This window comes from Pyrgilauda ruficollis, unplaced genomic scaffold, assembly GCF_017590135.1.
Source record: "Pyrgilauda ruficollis isolate IOZ18807 unplaced genomic scaffold, ASM1759013v1 scaffold9, whole genome shotgun sequence".
Lineage (NCBI taxonomy): Eukaryota > Metazoa > Chordata > Aves > Passeriformes > Passeridae > Pyrgilauda > Pyrgilauda ruficollis.
In genome coordinates this window covers 5,075,251-5,091,678 of record NW_024531043.1, presented here as the reverse complement: position 1 = coordinate 5,091,678, position 16,428 = coordinate 5,075,251, and the positions used below count along the sequence as shown (strand labels likewise).

The 16,428-nt window shown below is 42.4% G+C and overlaps 1 protein-coding gene across 1 annotated transcript in view; it reads left to right on the top strand.

The window, feature by feature from the left end:
- Positions 1-16,428, top strand: part of MED13L (mediator complex subunit 13L) — a 165,869-nt gene that overhangs the window by 14,059 nt on the left and 135,382 nt on the right. The window contains exon 2 of the mRNA XM_041488317.1: positions 5,023-5,260. Coding sequence (XP_041344251.1) covers positions 5,023-5,260 — 238 coding nt within the window. The remainder of the gene's footprint in view (positions 1-5,022; positions 5,261-16,428) is intronic.

Here is a 16,428-nt window from a genome sequence, read left to right as displayed (position 1 = left end):
GAAGATGGGTTTGTTTGTGTTCCATCTGCAAGGGCTGCAGAAGAGGAAAGCAGTCACAGTGGCTACCCAGCACTAATTATATCTTCAGGGTTGCTGGGAGCATGCCAGCACCAAGTTGTGCACTGTGAAATGTTACTGGGGAATTGTGATTTTTAGCAGCCTAAACTCTGCCAATCTGAGTGGAGCACGATGAGATCAGCAGAAGACCCTACCAGCCTATTATTGTGATTTAAGCCTGAAGGGGGAAAAGAATGAGAGCTTAGGTTTTCTGTCTCCTAGGAATTCACAGTCGTGGATGGTGTCCTGGATCCCTGAGCTGTGGCAGGTACATGTGGAGGTGTCTGTATTTAGGGCAGCAGGGTGTGAAGGAAAGTGCTAATTTGCTTTCTGTGTCTCTCTGCTTGTCTGTGTGTGCAGGGGGGATCAGAGGTTTGAGCACTCAGCTCATCTCTTTTGAGGCTGTTTCACTCTGCAGGGTGTGATGATGGTCGCTGAAACCTGAGTTTGTGTTCCTTTCCAAGGGACTTTGTGTGATCACTCTAAGGCTATGCATCTGAATAAAGACTTTGGCAATGCACTGTTTTCATTAATGACTATTTTTGGGGGATATTTTGAGTGGTTTTGGATGCCTGTGTGGAATTTGAACGCACTCTTCTACCCTGACAGCTGCTTTTGAAAACATCAGAAACAGATCTTCTTGTGTCTTGGGAATTACTCTGTAAGAAGTTGGATGTTAGTGAAGGGTTTGGGTATTACTGTTAGAGATCCAATTTCTGTTTCTTTACACACTTGGCCCAGTGCATTTAGAACTGGCGTCTCACAAATATTCTGTGTCCAAGTGCAGTTGCTGAACTTAGAAAAAAACTCCATTTCAAAACAGCCCCACTTATCTGAGCAGTTAAACCCTTCACAGCACAGTCCTCCATGACACATGTTCCTTTATAAACCAAAGCAAAAATCTCATTTAATGCATGATTTGCTAACAGTGTTGGATAATAATAAGTATTTGTAAGTTCCTTGGTTTTTTTGGTGAGGCTTTGTAGTTTTAAAAACATTGTAGCAACTGCAATAAGCCAACACTATGCATATGGGAAGAGATGCAAGAAACGCAGTCAGTTACATCACCTGGCGAGAGTTCTGCTTTGTTCTGCATTCATCTCTAGCCAGTTGTGTGTTAAACAGCATGTTCACAGTTTTGTCCTCAGGTTGGCAATTTTGGTTTCTATCTCAATGTTTCAGGCTGCTTTCAAACCAGCAGTTTTACTAATCAGAGCATCTCTGCCCTCCCTGACCTGCTTTGCTGTCCTCAGGCTTCCCGGTACAAGCATCTCTGTGGCTGTTTAATGAATCAGGTGTGGGGACTGATCTGAGTAGAGGAAAAAGTCGTTTAATCCAACCCTTCTGGGTTTGAGTCAGCCCAGCTCAGTGTGAATGTCTGAGCAGCAGCTGAGTGCTGCAGGGAAGGCACCCAGGCCAAGCCTGGTGCTCTGGCACCAGTGCTTGCTTGTGTTGGTTGAGGTGTACAGGAACAGCAGTCTGGGTGCGCTGAAGGTTGTGTTTTATCTGATTGGAGCTGTCCCTGACAGGGGAGATCCCACTCTGCTCTCCCTCCTCTCCTGGGGCTGCTCAGTGATTCCCTGGCTGCAGGGTGCTAAGCCTGGAAATATTTGTGTTTCTCTTGCTTTCTCTTGTTTAACTTGGTGAAGTGATCCCATTCACGGAATGATTCCATGAGCAGTATATCCAGTATCAGACTGGGACATGGAAATGTGTGGCTGGGGCTGAAGAGGAGGACAAGGCTGTGTTGGGTCAGCCTGTGCTCACTGCCAGTGAAGCACAAATGAAACCACATTTGGCTCTTCAGAGCAGTTCTCAGAACCACAGCCCACTGCTTGTCTTGTCTGTGCAAACCCTGCTACAGATGGAAGCCTCTTCAAACCAGGGCTGTTGGTTTGTTTAAAGAAATTAATGTAAATAAATCCCCATGTGGATGCAGATCTTCTCCCTATAGTGTGTTAAATACTTTACACAGAACATCAGTAGAGGCGTAGAACGTGTGTAAGTGTTTTGGGTGTAGTCTGCTCTTGTGTATCCCTTCTGGATTCAAATTTCTATTTGAATTCAGTTTTAATTAACATGAGGACACAATCCAGAAGTTCTGAGGGATTAGTACTGATGCTTACCTATTAAAAATTTAAACAGAAACAGACATATCCCAATACATGTGCTGAACCACATCTCTGCAACTCAAACTGGGAAACGATGTGTGAGAGCTCATTTAATGCTGCTGCTGAGTCCAAAGCCCCAGGACTTGTCTCTCCCTTTTTTTGGGAGTCTCTGTGTGTGTGGGTGGGCACTGGTGTAATCCAGGTTAGTAGTTTATCATTCCTCACAGTCCACAGAATTACAGACTCCAGGAGTTAGCGCAGAATTAAATTGGGTGCAGCTCTGCTGAGTTCGCTGTGCTTTCCTTGACTCTGTTTCGTCCCTCCTCTGGGGGATGTTGGGGTGATACCTCTGAGCTGGCAGGAAGCCACAGGAGCCTCTTTGCTCTTTGAAACAGCCGAGCTCTGGCTTTTGCTGTGTGGATCAAGCGAGTGCTGCTGTTGGGTAACGTCCTTTGTTCAGTTGGGTTTTTTGGTTTTGGTTTTCATCATCTTCCTGTTGGATGCTCTTTGTGACTTAGCATATGTTCTTAGCTGGTTATGGCACAAACATTTAACATCATTTTTTCACAGGTTGTCTATGCTGGCATTAATTCTTGGTGTTTTGTGGTCTGTAGTTACATTCATTGTCCTGCTCCAGAAACTCTGCCCATTCCTTTTCCAAGCTGTAGCTGGGGATGCATGTAGAACAGATGTAGATGTTTTGGAGGAGTGCTTTCTTAGACTGTTATTTAGTATATGAGGTGTTCCAGCACCCTGCTATGGAAAAAATAACTTTACTCCTTCCATTTTGCCTCTTCCTCCTGCATTCCCCTGCCTTTGTCATGCCATGAAGGTGGCACATGGCTGTGTATCTCAGCCACTCTGGACTATCTTTTCCCATTTCCTTCTCCATAGCTCCCAACCCTGTGGATGGCTGATCAGCATTTCTGTCTGAGTGCAAGAGCTGAGTGCTGGCTGTAGGGAGCCTCCAGCTGGGACAATCCAGGACTGGTGTCCTGCTGGCAGGATATAGGATGCCAGTCCCTTCTGCCTTGTGGAGCTAAAGATGACTGGTGGTTTAGGGGCCTGCAAACAATAAACCAAATATCCTTGCTGTTCAGTGTTCCATAGGTTTTTTTCCCCTTCTCAGTGCAGTATCGAGTGGCCATGTGCCTGGTGAGGCCTCTTCAGAGGTCAGTTAAATGGGCAATCTGGACAATCAGTGTTTGGGGAAATAGTCCTTGAGGCAGAGTCCCAAGAGCTGTAGCCATGGGCCAGAGCCCTGCTGTGCCAGGCAGTATACAGGAATGAGGTGAAACTGTTTTAGAGAATGTCTTTACAAAATCCAAGAAATACTTGTGGTTTTTGCCCTGTTGTTGGTATGATGAGCATCACCTTCAGCTCCTCAGCAGTTCACCAGCCAGCTCTTGAACCAGGCAGACTCCTTTCACCTACTGTGGTGGACAGAAGTAATTTTTAGAGTCTAAACTTGTAAATGGATTAAGTTTGTGGACTTGAAAAGGGAAATCCTTTTGTATGTGATGGGGAATTTTGGTTTTGGAGAAGAAGTTGAATGTCATTACACAGGTGATGACAATGGGAGGAATACGTGATCCGCAAGTCTTTTGTTTTCTTTAGGAGTAAAAATTCATTCCTGCAGTCAGTGTTTCCAGTGCTGGGTCTTTCCCTTGTCCCTGGCAATGCCCTCTTGTCAGATGTGTAGCTGCTGCCCTGGAGTGTTTGCACTCCTTGTGGCAGACCAGCTGGCTGTTCCTGCAGGAGCACTTGGGAGCTGAGCACCAGCTGCCTCTGGGCAGCCAAGGGAAGGTGTGAACACTGGAAATGGAGCAGTGGAGGGAATAGCAGCAGCAGGAATGTGGTAACAGGTAGAGAGTAGAGTACAAGCCCACTGTGAGCAGGGTATGCACACACCAGTTGTGTTTGATAACAGCCAGACTTTCCTGGGGGTATTCCCTGTCCCTTGCTGGAGAGTAGAGAGAAAGGGGAGGCTACAGCAGGGGTGGGGCAAACCGGGAGTGGAGGAAAATCTCAGAATCACAGAACACCCTGTGTTGGAAGTGACCCACCAGGATCATTGAATCCAACTCCTCGCCCTGCCCAGGACACCTCAACAATCCCGCCCTGTGCATCCTTGAGATCATTCAAACAGTCCTAGAGCTCTGGCAGCATTGGGGCCATGCCCATTCCCTGGGGAAGCTGTTCAGCGCCCAAAGAAAACCTTTCCCAAATGTCTGGATAGCAAATATGTTCTTTTCATTTTTCCTTGATGATTAACAAGAGAATTTTGTCTGGTTGAGAGGCAGCAAATGGCAACTTTCCATATTCTGCTTTTGTTCATTTGAACAAAATAAAAATAAAACCCCCATTTGCTAAACCTGTAATGGCACAATGTGAAACTGTTACAGCTTTTCCAGTAAGTCACTGGTTTTCTTAATTACTATGGTACTTTGTGACTTTCAAGTGACTAACTTTTGAGCTGACACAAAGCTCACGTGGCCACCAAGCAGCCTGTAGGAAATGAGCCTTATTTCCTCTCCCTGTTTGTTTTTTTTTTTTTCCTTTCTAACTTGTAAGATGACAATAAGGTTGAATGAAACTGTTGGAAATGAATAGAATAGAAATTAATAGAAGTGAGTCAGGTTGTGGTGAAAACCTAAAGGCAGGGGTAAGCCAGGTTTATTCAGTGCTGTTTCTAAATTCTTTTCCTTGAAGGGGAATAAAGGAAAATATATGAATAGGAGGATTTTTGAACTTGAATTGAGGAATTAACCAATGAAAATAAAACAAACTATGACTATAACTAAATTATGAAGTGATCCAATGACTCTTTTCTTCTTTTTTTTGTTTCCCATAGGCCGAACTCACGGGCATCAAATGGCGTAGGTACAACTTTGAAGGCCATGGGGACTGTGGGCCCATCATTTCAGCTCCAGCCCAGGATGATCCCATCCTGCTCAGCTTCATCCGCTGCCTGCAGGCCAACCTGCTGTGCGTGTGGCGCCGGGACGTCAAACCCGACTGCAAGGAGCTCTGGATATTCTGGTGGGGGGACGAGCCCAACCTGGTCGATGTCATCCACCGCGAGCTGCACAGTAAGCCACTCTTTGTTTCTCAATTGCATCAATTTTTTCCAGTGAAAAAGCAATTTTTTGTAATGCTTTAACTTGCTACCTTATGTGATTTTGTCATAATTCATGTTTTAAGACCTACAGGAAAACAAACCTGTAAGTTTGACTTTTTTTGCTGTGTGATAAAATACAAAGTGAAACTTGAACTCAGACCTGTAGTCAACATCATGACTTGGATTTTTGTGGAACCTCTGAAAGTAAATTCTAGTTCCTAGGAATGGTGTTAATAATAATAATACCCCAGCTCTGGCATAAGGTAGTAGCTGATGGAATAAATCACCTCTCCTGCAGAGTCAGGTGAACTCCATGGCACCCCAGGTAAATCTGTGAGGTCAGGACTTGCTCCTTGCTCGTGCTGCGGGATTTGAGCATGATCCAAGGCGAGTTGCAACAAGTGAGTGGAATAGGAGGCAGGAAGATGCAGGTAGGTCAGAGGTGACAGTGATGAGTTGGTGATTATAGGCTTTGTGTAACTGGGATTGTCCTCAGAGTCACCAGCATGTGGAGCCTTAACATGATCAAGTTACTTCTACTGTGTCTGTTGTGATCCTCTTTGGGTTTGACTATATGCAGTGTGTATTATTTTCTGTTTGGTGGTGTATTGTTGCTATGGCAAGTCTTAGTTTGTCTGAACTAAAAGGTGTTTTATTAGGCTGATGAATTTTACCTCTATTTTCACCTTGTGTCTTGCAAGAAAACAACTGAAGTTCACTAGTTCTGGAATAATAACAGTAGTTAAAAAAGCCCGAGACAATCATATGGATCAGGTTCTGGTTTCTTGCAATAATTTTTTATCCTTGTGGCCTTTAGACCTTCTGGTGACTTGGTGATAAAATTTGTTTCAAGTACACAGTATATTTTGTTTATCAAGTGTGCTTGAGTTGTCCCTTATCTCCCACCTGTACCCTGCACTGTTGAGTCCTGGGTTATGGTATATTCATTTCTTTTAATTCTGTTCAAAGCACTGTTCCAAACTTCCTGCTTTGATGGCTGCCAGATTGTTTATTTGGCACCAGAGCCTGTGAAATCACAGATATGAAGGCCTGGGTACCTTGGGGTGTGTTCCACGCAGGTAGCCCTGTGATCATGTATAATTAAAGAGATGGCTCACAAGTGCTGTGCTGAGCCATTCCACTGACATTCATTTTTTATGAGGCACCTGTTTTGAATGAGGGAATGGGTAATATTTCTACTTACCCAGCAAAGCTTTAATAATATATGCTTTTCTCTTAGTGAAATATAGTTTATTTAATATTTCAAATGCAGTAGATGGGACTTAAGTGTCTTTTTATTTGAGGGGAGTTGCAGGTGGTGCTTCTGTTTCTGTTGTAAATTGATGGAGCTTGTTTATATCTGACATCTCGGTTACAACAATGTGATGCTGCTTCCAGTGGTGGTGGTATGGAAATCCACTTAAATGTCTGGACAGCTGAACCTTCTTCTGCTGGGTGCAGTATGGGGCAGAGTATAGCAAAGCAGCACTGTCACACATTGTTTTCCTGGTTCAAAATTATATGGAATCACAGAATTATTTAGCTCAGAAAAGACTTCCAAGGTCATTGAGTCCAACCTGTGTCTGATCCTCCAGCCAGAGCACTGAGTGCCACATCCAGGTGTTCCTTGGACACCTCCAGGGACGGGAACTCCACCACCTCCATGGCAGCCCCAGCCAGTGTTTAACACCCCTTCATGCAGAAATTCCTTGGTGTCCAACCTGAGACTCCCCTGGCACACCTGAGGCCATTCCCTCTCCTCCTGTCCCTGTTCCCTGGGAGCACAGCCCGACCCCCTGGCTGTCCCCTCCTGTCAGGAGTTGTGCAGAGCCACAAGGTCCCCCCTGAGCCTCCTTTTCTCCAGGCTGAGCCCCTTTCCCAGCTCCCTCAGCTGCTCCTAGGGCTCCAGCCCCTTCCCCAGCTCCATTCCCTTCCCTGGACATGCTCCAGCCCCTCAAGGTCCTTCCTGAGCTGAGGGGCTCAGAACTGGACACAGCACTCGAGGTGTTCCTGCATCCAGGCTAGAGCCTTCAAATCAGTAACTTCTAAGTGGAATTCATGTGTTGTCATGTGTGTAAATCCTACAAGGATAGATTTCCTTGTTCTATATTAAAAGCACATTGAAACACTTGTAGTGACTTATCAGATATAGTTCAAAGTGATGTAAATTGTGTAGGTGTTGTACATTTTCCGCTGATAGAGCTGTTGGGCTCTGTTCAGTACATTTTAGAGTTCAAACATCAGTATTGACTAATATTGAGCCTCAAATTCTGCCAGAACAAGGCATTTATGTCCATTGATTCCTTGGGATAGGACAAAGGACACAGTTTGTGTTACTACTTCATGCAGCCAGAAGGCAAAAGGAACAAGTTTATTCTGCTTTTTGTTATAAACAGGCCACAATACTGAGCTATTTGATAGTTGAAATTAGCTTCCTGAAAATATAAAGGGCTTTTCCATGTGGGCATACAAACAGAAAATAGGAAAATTACTGAAGCAGAGTTTTCCTTGCCTGTCAGCTGGGCCAGGGTAACATGATGCCTTTTTCTGGTATAACGTGCTCAGGAAATGAGCTCCTTTGGCTTTAAATGCTGTTCCTGCAGGTTGGATTGTCACTGTGACTTAGAGTTCCATGGCCAGAACTTTGTTCTTGTGCTGTATTCACATTTTCAGGAGTACAAGTCCCAGGAATCTGATGCTGCAAATCCAAGAGGAAGACTAGAGTCTATCCAAAACATTGACATCTGAGATATAGGGGCTATAGGGAATAATGCCTGTTAGTAAGGTCATGAATTCTTATCATGAATAAAGTTTTGGATTTCTCTTTTCCTGCCTAGGACTTGTGCTTTGAAAGTGAAATATTTTAGTGATAATTAAATTTTAAAGAATTTAATTTTTAAATATTATGTTTTATTAATTCAAGTCTAAATTATATTTTTTAATTTTTTTTCTGGATAAGAGAGTCACTCCAATAGTGCTGTGTGATATTTACTACTTTCAGTAAGCAGAGGAAAAGTCCAAACTGAGGCTTTGTTTTCAGAAGCACTTCAAAAACTTTTGCTCATGAACTCTCTCTTCATAACACTGAAGATTTGGTAAACAACAAATCTGCCATTAGTAAAAGAATTTCAAATAGTCATAGGGAAAACAACTTAGTGTTGTAAACAGGAGGTATGAGGAGAGTTGTTTATGTAGTAGCTTTCCAAAACTGTGCATAATTAAATGCTGTCATGGGAGATTAAGTAAAAACAATTATTTGCAGAGCAGTTATAGATCAGTGGAGTGGTTGGATTAACCAAGCAGCTGGGAACTTCAGAGGTCTCTCTTGCACATTCTCCTACATTTCTTCTTCCTGCCAGCCTTGACTGTGGTGTTCTGGTTTTTATTGTGCTGGCATTTAAAACTGGACGAGAGGTTGAAGATCTTTATTCAATCCTGGGTGGAAAAAGCTGATTGGGGTGGGGTCAGTGAGTGGGGAAAAACCGGAGTGGCTCTGTAAATCTGAAAAAGTTGGGTGTGCTTAAGTTTGTTGAAGTTTGGTTTTCTGAAGGATAAATGGTATTTAATGATATTGCCTGGAGAGGTTTGGCAACTGTTCCAGCCACAGTACCTTTTCCTATAAATCCATTTTTTTGTGCATCCGACACAAGTGGAAGGAGAGGAGGGAGTGTCTGACTGTTGGCAGCGTTTTTGACAGAAACGTTGTGGATTTGCAAGTTGCAGAGCTCTCATTTGCATTTGGTGACCAAATACCATCTGGAGCATCATGGAGAATTTAGACTCAACTCTTGGGTTTTCTCTCTTCTTCCACCCCTGTCCTAGACCCTGTGGGTTCCACAGAGATTACAGGGAAGGGAGATCTGTTCCTCAGATCCCATCTTTCCAAAAGCCAAGAGCACTTTGCCCTGACATTTTACACCACTCCAAGAGTTGGACTTGATGATCTTGTGGGTCTCTTTCAACTCAGAATATTCTGTAATTCTCTGACAGTTTTGTCTATCAATTTATAATCTCTGTTCTGGATTTATGGATATATTCCACTTGGTCTGCTGCATTTGTGGTACAGAATATTGGCATTCTCAGGGATTATGATGTGTACCACTACTGAGAATACAGGTTGGTGATTGTAAGCACAGCACTGGAGGTGGACTCTGGAAGGCTGGCTGGAGACAAGAGCTTGAAAATGAATACGTTCTGGGTGTTTGATAGTTCTTTAGGTAAAACTACATCTTTCTGTCAGCTTAGTAGCTTGTGTGCCTGAACTCACTGATTCTGGTAGGTATTTGGGCTTTCCATCTATATATTGCACATGATCCATTAATTTCTGGAGCTGCTTCCCCAGAAAAATGATGCTATTTCAATTTCTGCTGTGTAGAATATAAGAATTTGGATGGAAACGCTTATGAAGAATAGATGATCTTGAATGAATTAGGCAATTCTTTCCTGAAAGATTATTGTACAGGATCTTTGCAGCTTGGTAAGTTTAAAAACGTAGCTGAAATTTGAGCTATGACAGGAAAAACCTGGAGCTTCGGCTCATTCCTGTTTATGAATTCTTGGCATATCGGGCTGGCGCAGCCGTAATCCCCTGGTGCTGATAAAAGTGAGGAGGGAAAAATGCTGCCTGTAGGAAGAGCTGTGTGCAGGGCACCCACATTAACCCATGTGGTTGTGGCCCAAAATTAATTTCTCTTATTGTTTCTCTATCTGAAATTTGCTGATTTTTACCTAGAGGAAAGCAGAACATTGTCAGATCTGTTTTTAAGGATCTTTCCTGAGGAGAACAACTTGCCCCAGAACTCAGTTTAGTTGTTTTTATTCCTGCTAGGAAGGGTTCTTGATGCTCTCTTATGAACTGCCAGACTTCAAAGTTTCATTTACCAGTCAAGTCTTCTAAATCAAGTCAATGTTTAACCTGTAAATGTTTAGTAGTTGGTGCTTGTCAGCATTTAGTAGGGATTAAAAGAACAACAATGGAAAACTTGGAAAAAATTACATTTTTTGTTTCCACTAGTGTAAAAGAGAATAAAGTAGTGAAAAATCTACTTTCCATTTCAATTTGGGCCTATTTAAGGTTCTTTCAGGGTACTGTCTTATTTCTGCAATTGTGAGAAAGTGGGAGCTCTGTCAGGAATTAGAGTATTTTCTAAGCTCTGTGTAGTGAGATACGTTAATTATTGAATGAGAAGATGTTCCTGTCTATTCAAACACTTTTTAAGTGTGTGAAGCAATGCGTGAAATGAAGACTGAGCCCCCTTGCTGTGAAATGGGTGTTCAAATGAGAATGCTCCTCAGTTTTCATTCTACTATGAGATTATGGCAGGGGGCAAGAAGGGAGGGAGTTGCTGGAATTGCATTACAGCTGACTTGGAGACTTCCTTGGATTTGCCCAAAGGTTGTTCCTGGGATCCCTGGGCTTTGGTGAAAGCATGGGTTGTGTATTACAACAATTTTCTGCACTCTGAGTAACTCCATAAACCCCAAAACTCTTGTCATGCCCAGTGGTACCAGGAAAGAGAGCAGCCAGGGCATGGAAAAGCAGTTCATGAACAAGGAATAAAGGATCTCAAATGCAAGGCTTTTGGAAGGCTTTCCATTTAAAAAGCAGCAATGAATATCAAGCAGCTGAGTACCACTTATTAATAATTTGAAGTGAAATCTGAAAATGGTTAATTGCCGGTTCTTGAGCGCAGAGTGGAATTAACAAGTAGGTTCCTGTGACAGAAGACTTTATTGGAATATTAAGTTACTGAAAAGTCTGTTTCTGGCTTGATTATTTTCAATAAGATAAGTAATTTGCATTTTCTTAATTGCCTAGCATAGATTATTCCCAAAGACATGAAAACAATGTTCAACTTTTCCATTCTTTTGGCCAGAAGATGGGATTGAAAAGTGAATTCCTACTTTCTCAGCCCGCAGAATTGTTCTGTGACCCTTATATCTGACACTGGTAATTGGTGTCCAGTGATTGCCAGTTGAAGTTCAGCTTAGACAAAATAAACTTTTTCTTTTAAGCAGGCATATTAAATGAGGTTATTATGCCATCATTTGGGATTAAGGAATTGCTTCATGGGAAAATGCCAACTCCTTTTATACACATGAAGTTGACAAGAGCCTTATTGTGTCTGGGCGAGATGTCTTCATTTTGTTTTGCTTTCTTTTAAAATAAATGTTCTTCCCACCACTTCTACTCCTTTTATTTGAAAGTTGGGTTTTGGGAGTCTTTAAAAAAAATTAAAACTGAGTGTCCTGTTTGGAATTCTGATTGCACTTACCTTTGCCTTAATTCCTCTTTCCTGCAGTGGTTTTGTCTCCACATGAACAGGGAATCTCAGTGTTCAGAGCAGGATCCAATGAGTACATGTGGCATTTGTGAATTCATTACCAATTCTAGTCAAGAAATGGACCTTACTGATCTGTGTGGGTCCATTCCAGCTCAGGATATTCCATGGATCATTCTCACATAGTGTGTTTTCCCTCTTCTTACAGCTAGCAATATCTAAAGCTAAAAAGTCTGGTCTTCATTAAAAAGTCTGAAATCTACCAAAGGGCCATGTGTAAAAAAGCCTAATGCTTTTTGTTGTTTTATTTTATTTGTATCACTCAAGAATTAATATCTTAATTCTGTTCATGGCTGGGAATTTGGAGGTTTTCCTGTTGATTGCAACAAATTACCTAATGAAAACACTTTAGAGGAAAGGCACTGATGGAAGGCAGAGCCAAGAAATTCTCTACTGAATCCATGTGCTTCCTCATAATCTTTCTGCTTTCCAAATATAAGCTCAGTTTGACTGAAATAGTTGAAATTTTGTGTAATTAACCTTTAGGTTTTATTTGCCGCACAATAGTTCTTGTTTTTCTGTGTTTTTGTGAAAAAAGGAGTTGGTAGTCCAGAGGCAATATTAACAGCTGCCTTCTGGATGGACATTTGATGGTCCTTTGCAGAACTGTGTCAGCAAGGCCAGACTTAGAGCAAATCCAGGATATTTAAACTGGGATAGAACTGTGGGAGTGGAACTGCTAGGAAAGCACTGGAAATCCAAAGCAAGGTTCCAATACCTGGGAATCCCTTCCAATAAAGCAGAGTGAGGTGTTACTAATGAGTCCAGGAGAACTATTGTGTAAAATGGGCTTGGCATTAACTGGAGTGCTGAAAACAAATCCAAGTCCAAATTTTGAATGTAAATAAAATTGATGTGTTACCACAGGCAATTTGGTGAACCACGTAATTAGGTTTTTTTCCATGAAAAATGAGACATTATGCTGCAGCTGCAGCAAAGCAGTATGTAAAGGATTTATATTCTAGTTATATGAAAATTAAACAATCATTAAAAGACTGCATTTTTAAAAGTGCTGCTCAGAGAGGGGACATGAAAAAAAATCCAATCAGTAGAATTTATTTTTCAGCAATGTATTGGGCAATATCAGCCACAGTAGTTGATGTTTTTCCTTTAGGGAATCTCTTTTTCCAGTGAAATGAACTCACTTAACTGTGTGAAGTAAATCTAAGTTAGCTTGAAGTGAAACCTGCATTAATAGGGCTCATTACTAATGTTTGTATTTGGATGTATTGAGTAATTCTAAGAACACAGGGTAAGCTCTACTGGAAAATTCAGACTTTAAAAATAGATGAAATGCCACCTTCTGAAGAAAATTATTAAAAAATTGCATACAATTGTATTTCAGTAATGGCATTTTTAGAATAATTAATGAACTTTAAGTGACAATGATGGTGCTGGATTGCAAACAGAAAACACTGAAACACAGCTCTGCTGATGTTAACACATCATTCCTCTTAAGAGAGAGATGGTTTTCATTATATGAAAGTCACTTTCTTTATAATGAAGTTCCTGTTAAAGGTCATAAATCTTACTACAGAATTCTTGTACCCCAAGCCTGAGACTGGTTTCATTTTAAGTGGGCTTCATTATACACCTGCACTTACTTATCCTGGGATTTGACTGTAATCTGTAGGACAAGTACCTTGGATACCTGGCAGTGTGTCCATGTGGCAATTCCCAGATGTGATCCATGGCTCGGGTGTCAGTGATCAGCCAGGAAAATGGGGGGAGAGGCAGCTTTGGAAACGTGGAGTTTGTTCCTGATGTTCATTGAAACCTCAGGGCCCTGAAACTGGAATATGGCCTTTCCAAAGAAGCAAACAAAACTATATTTCTGTGTGGAATGGAAAGGAGGAGCAAGTGGAAGACAACTGAGTACATGGGATAGGTTAAGAATGAAGGTGGGTTCTTACCTTTGCTCTTTGCCCATGGGAAATGGGGGTTTCAGAAGGAAAAGGCTGGAGTTGTGCTGTTAGTTAAATATTAGTCTCTTGGTTAAAAAAACCCCAAACAAACACACTAAGCACCTGCGAGCTGCAGTCACTCATATAATGATAAGTAGAGCTTTGAGTGGAACATTGATTTTCCAAGGCTGAAATGCTCAGTAGTTTGAAGTGAAGGTACAAGCCAAAGGAAAGGCACGCTGCAGGGTGGGCACAGCTGAAATGCTTTTGCCTGCTTGTTGATGTAAACCACGCTTAAATATGTCCTTGGAGCTGAGCAGAGGCAGCAGGAGCTGCAGCCCAGGTCTGGGTGCTGAGCCCGGCTCAGAGCAGCAAAGGCTGCGGTGCTGCTTTGGTCCCACCAGTGCCCTGCAGCTGTCCGTGCGCTCCCTCCGCTCAGGGCCGCTGGGAGCCCGGCACAGTTTCAGTTTCTGTTCCAGTGCCGAGGGCTGGGAGCTCCCTGAGCTGCCTCTGCCTCCTCCCAGCCCTGCCTCTGCCTTGGCACCAGCCCGGTGCTGGGCTGGGCCCTGGCACGGGCACCTCCGCTGTTCCCCGGTGTCCCGACAGCCATTCCTGCTCCCCCTTCCCAGCCCTGATCTCTCTGCTCCTCCTGGACGGTGTTAGCCAGTATTTGCACCAAATCCTGGGACATTTATTGTTTTGGAGTAGTCAGTGAGCCAGAGGAGTCAAACTGAAATGCTTCAGCTTTCTACAACAAATTGATGGGTGGATCGTACAAATAACCACGCAAAAGTAGCACCTTAAACTCCTGGAGAAATTGAAGTGTGAATTTACTATATTAAAGTGCTTATATTGATAAACTTGGGCTTAGAAGGAAGAGCAGAAGGTGGCAGGTGTGGCAGTTTCTAAGCAGGGAATAAATATCAGATTTGCAATAAAACATTTCTATTTTGTAGTTGTTCCATGACATTCTGGTTGCTTCTGAAACACAAGTAATAGAACACCTTTCCCACCAGGGAAACTTCCAGTCACAGGTGATGAAAGGGTCATTGTACAGGATTTTTTTTACTGGAATGGCTTTAAGAATTTAATACTTATTCTTTAAAACTCTCTAAAGAGATGGGAAGTATGGACAGTGTTATTGTGTCAACAGGGCAGAAGCAGGGCTTGGAGTCTGATGGCTTTATGTTTCTGGAGATCTGGAAGGAAAATTTCTTGGCCCCTTTGGAGTTTGACAAATTTATTCTATGCACTACTTGGCTACATATGTCAATGAAACTCCCTGGAATCTGTTCTCTAAGGCAGCTGAAGGGGAAGTGTGTGGTGTTTGTCGGCTCTGTCATTTTTTTCATCTCTTCTATATGAAAAGGATGTGATTTCTGATATTGTGTTAATGAGCAGTGTGACTGTAAAGCAAGCTTGGCTTCTGTATTTGAGTGATGTCCTCTGCTCTTATTAAGGGATGGAGGTGATGTAGGACTGTGCTGGGATAGAATGGTCAAGGGCTACACAATCCTACCCTTTCCAGAGATATTCCTGAGAGTTCTGCCACCCTAACTGGCTGCTGGTCAAGAGGAACCTTTGTTCCTGATGAAAGCTTTATAGGTTTTCTTTAATGTGCAGTTGGCTTATTGGAAGATAACATTTTATTTTTATTTTGTACTAACATTATCGTTTGAATAACTTACAAGTAACTTAAGGATTCTCTTGCCATTCCTAGCAGCCCTGAGTTGGAAGTCTAATTTGGATTTTCTATACAAAGCAAAGAAAGATTTCCATTGCTGCACCATACTAAAATAAATGAAATACTTCACTAAAACTGGGGTGTCCTGAAGTGATGTCACCATTGTTGCTGCTGCTTCTCTGCTGGTGTTGGTGCTTCCAGCTTCAGTAAGGCCCTCTGGTCCTCTGCACAAACCCATGGAATTTATACCCACAGGGTTTTGCAGTCCAAGTGCAGGAGTTCCCACTCGTTTATTCCTGTTCTTTGGGAAATAGTGTATTCAGGAACTAATAAGCAGGTGAGGTAAAGGTGAGAGTAATAAACAGCAGCGTGCTTGAGAGATCTCCCCAGAGAGCCTTTGTACCTGGACAAGCTGTCCTTGGAAGTGGAAAACTTCCAGACAGATATCCCCTGTCCCAGGTGTATGTGGAATTATGGCTCAGTCCCTCTCTGCCTTTTTCCTAAACTAAACCAGACTGCAGGAAGCATTATTTTATTACTATTTCTTTTGCTGTAAACCACAGTTAAGGCCTGGAAAGCGTGAAGAAAAATGTTTTGCCTGCAAGACTGTTACTTCTTAGTCTAAAAAGTAATGTGCTCTAGTACTGAAATTCCTAATCCCTCCCCTTCTGGGATAGGGGTTCCTGTCTGGCCTTGTCCTGGGAGGTTCTCAGTGAGTCTACAAAGGGGTAATTGGTGAGCAAACATTACACTCGGCACTGTTTGCTTGTCCTGTCCCAGACAGCTGTTGTAGGATGGCTGAGCCTGGAGGTGAGACACTGCTCACATTCAAGGGCTCAGATTATTGTGTGGGAACAGCAGAGACAAAAATCCTGGTGCTTAGAGGTATGCTAAATATATATTTGTATTAAAAAAAATTATTACTGCCTTAAAAATAAATGACTTTTGAGTTTAATATGAATTTACATAAGTACAGTTTTCAGTTCTTCAATGAGTTCTTGCAATTATTTTACACATTTATTTATTCCTGCCTAGTAAACATGCCAGCAAACCTGTGTTATAAATCTCCTAAAGAAACGTTAATTTGCTTCATTTTCCCTCTTCAGGTACTGACTACAGTTTACATTTTGTCATTAGTGCACTGAACAGGAGTTCCTGTAAGTTTCTGAAATTCAAAATGTTAAAATTAAGCATCAACCCCAAACTGCCA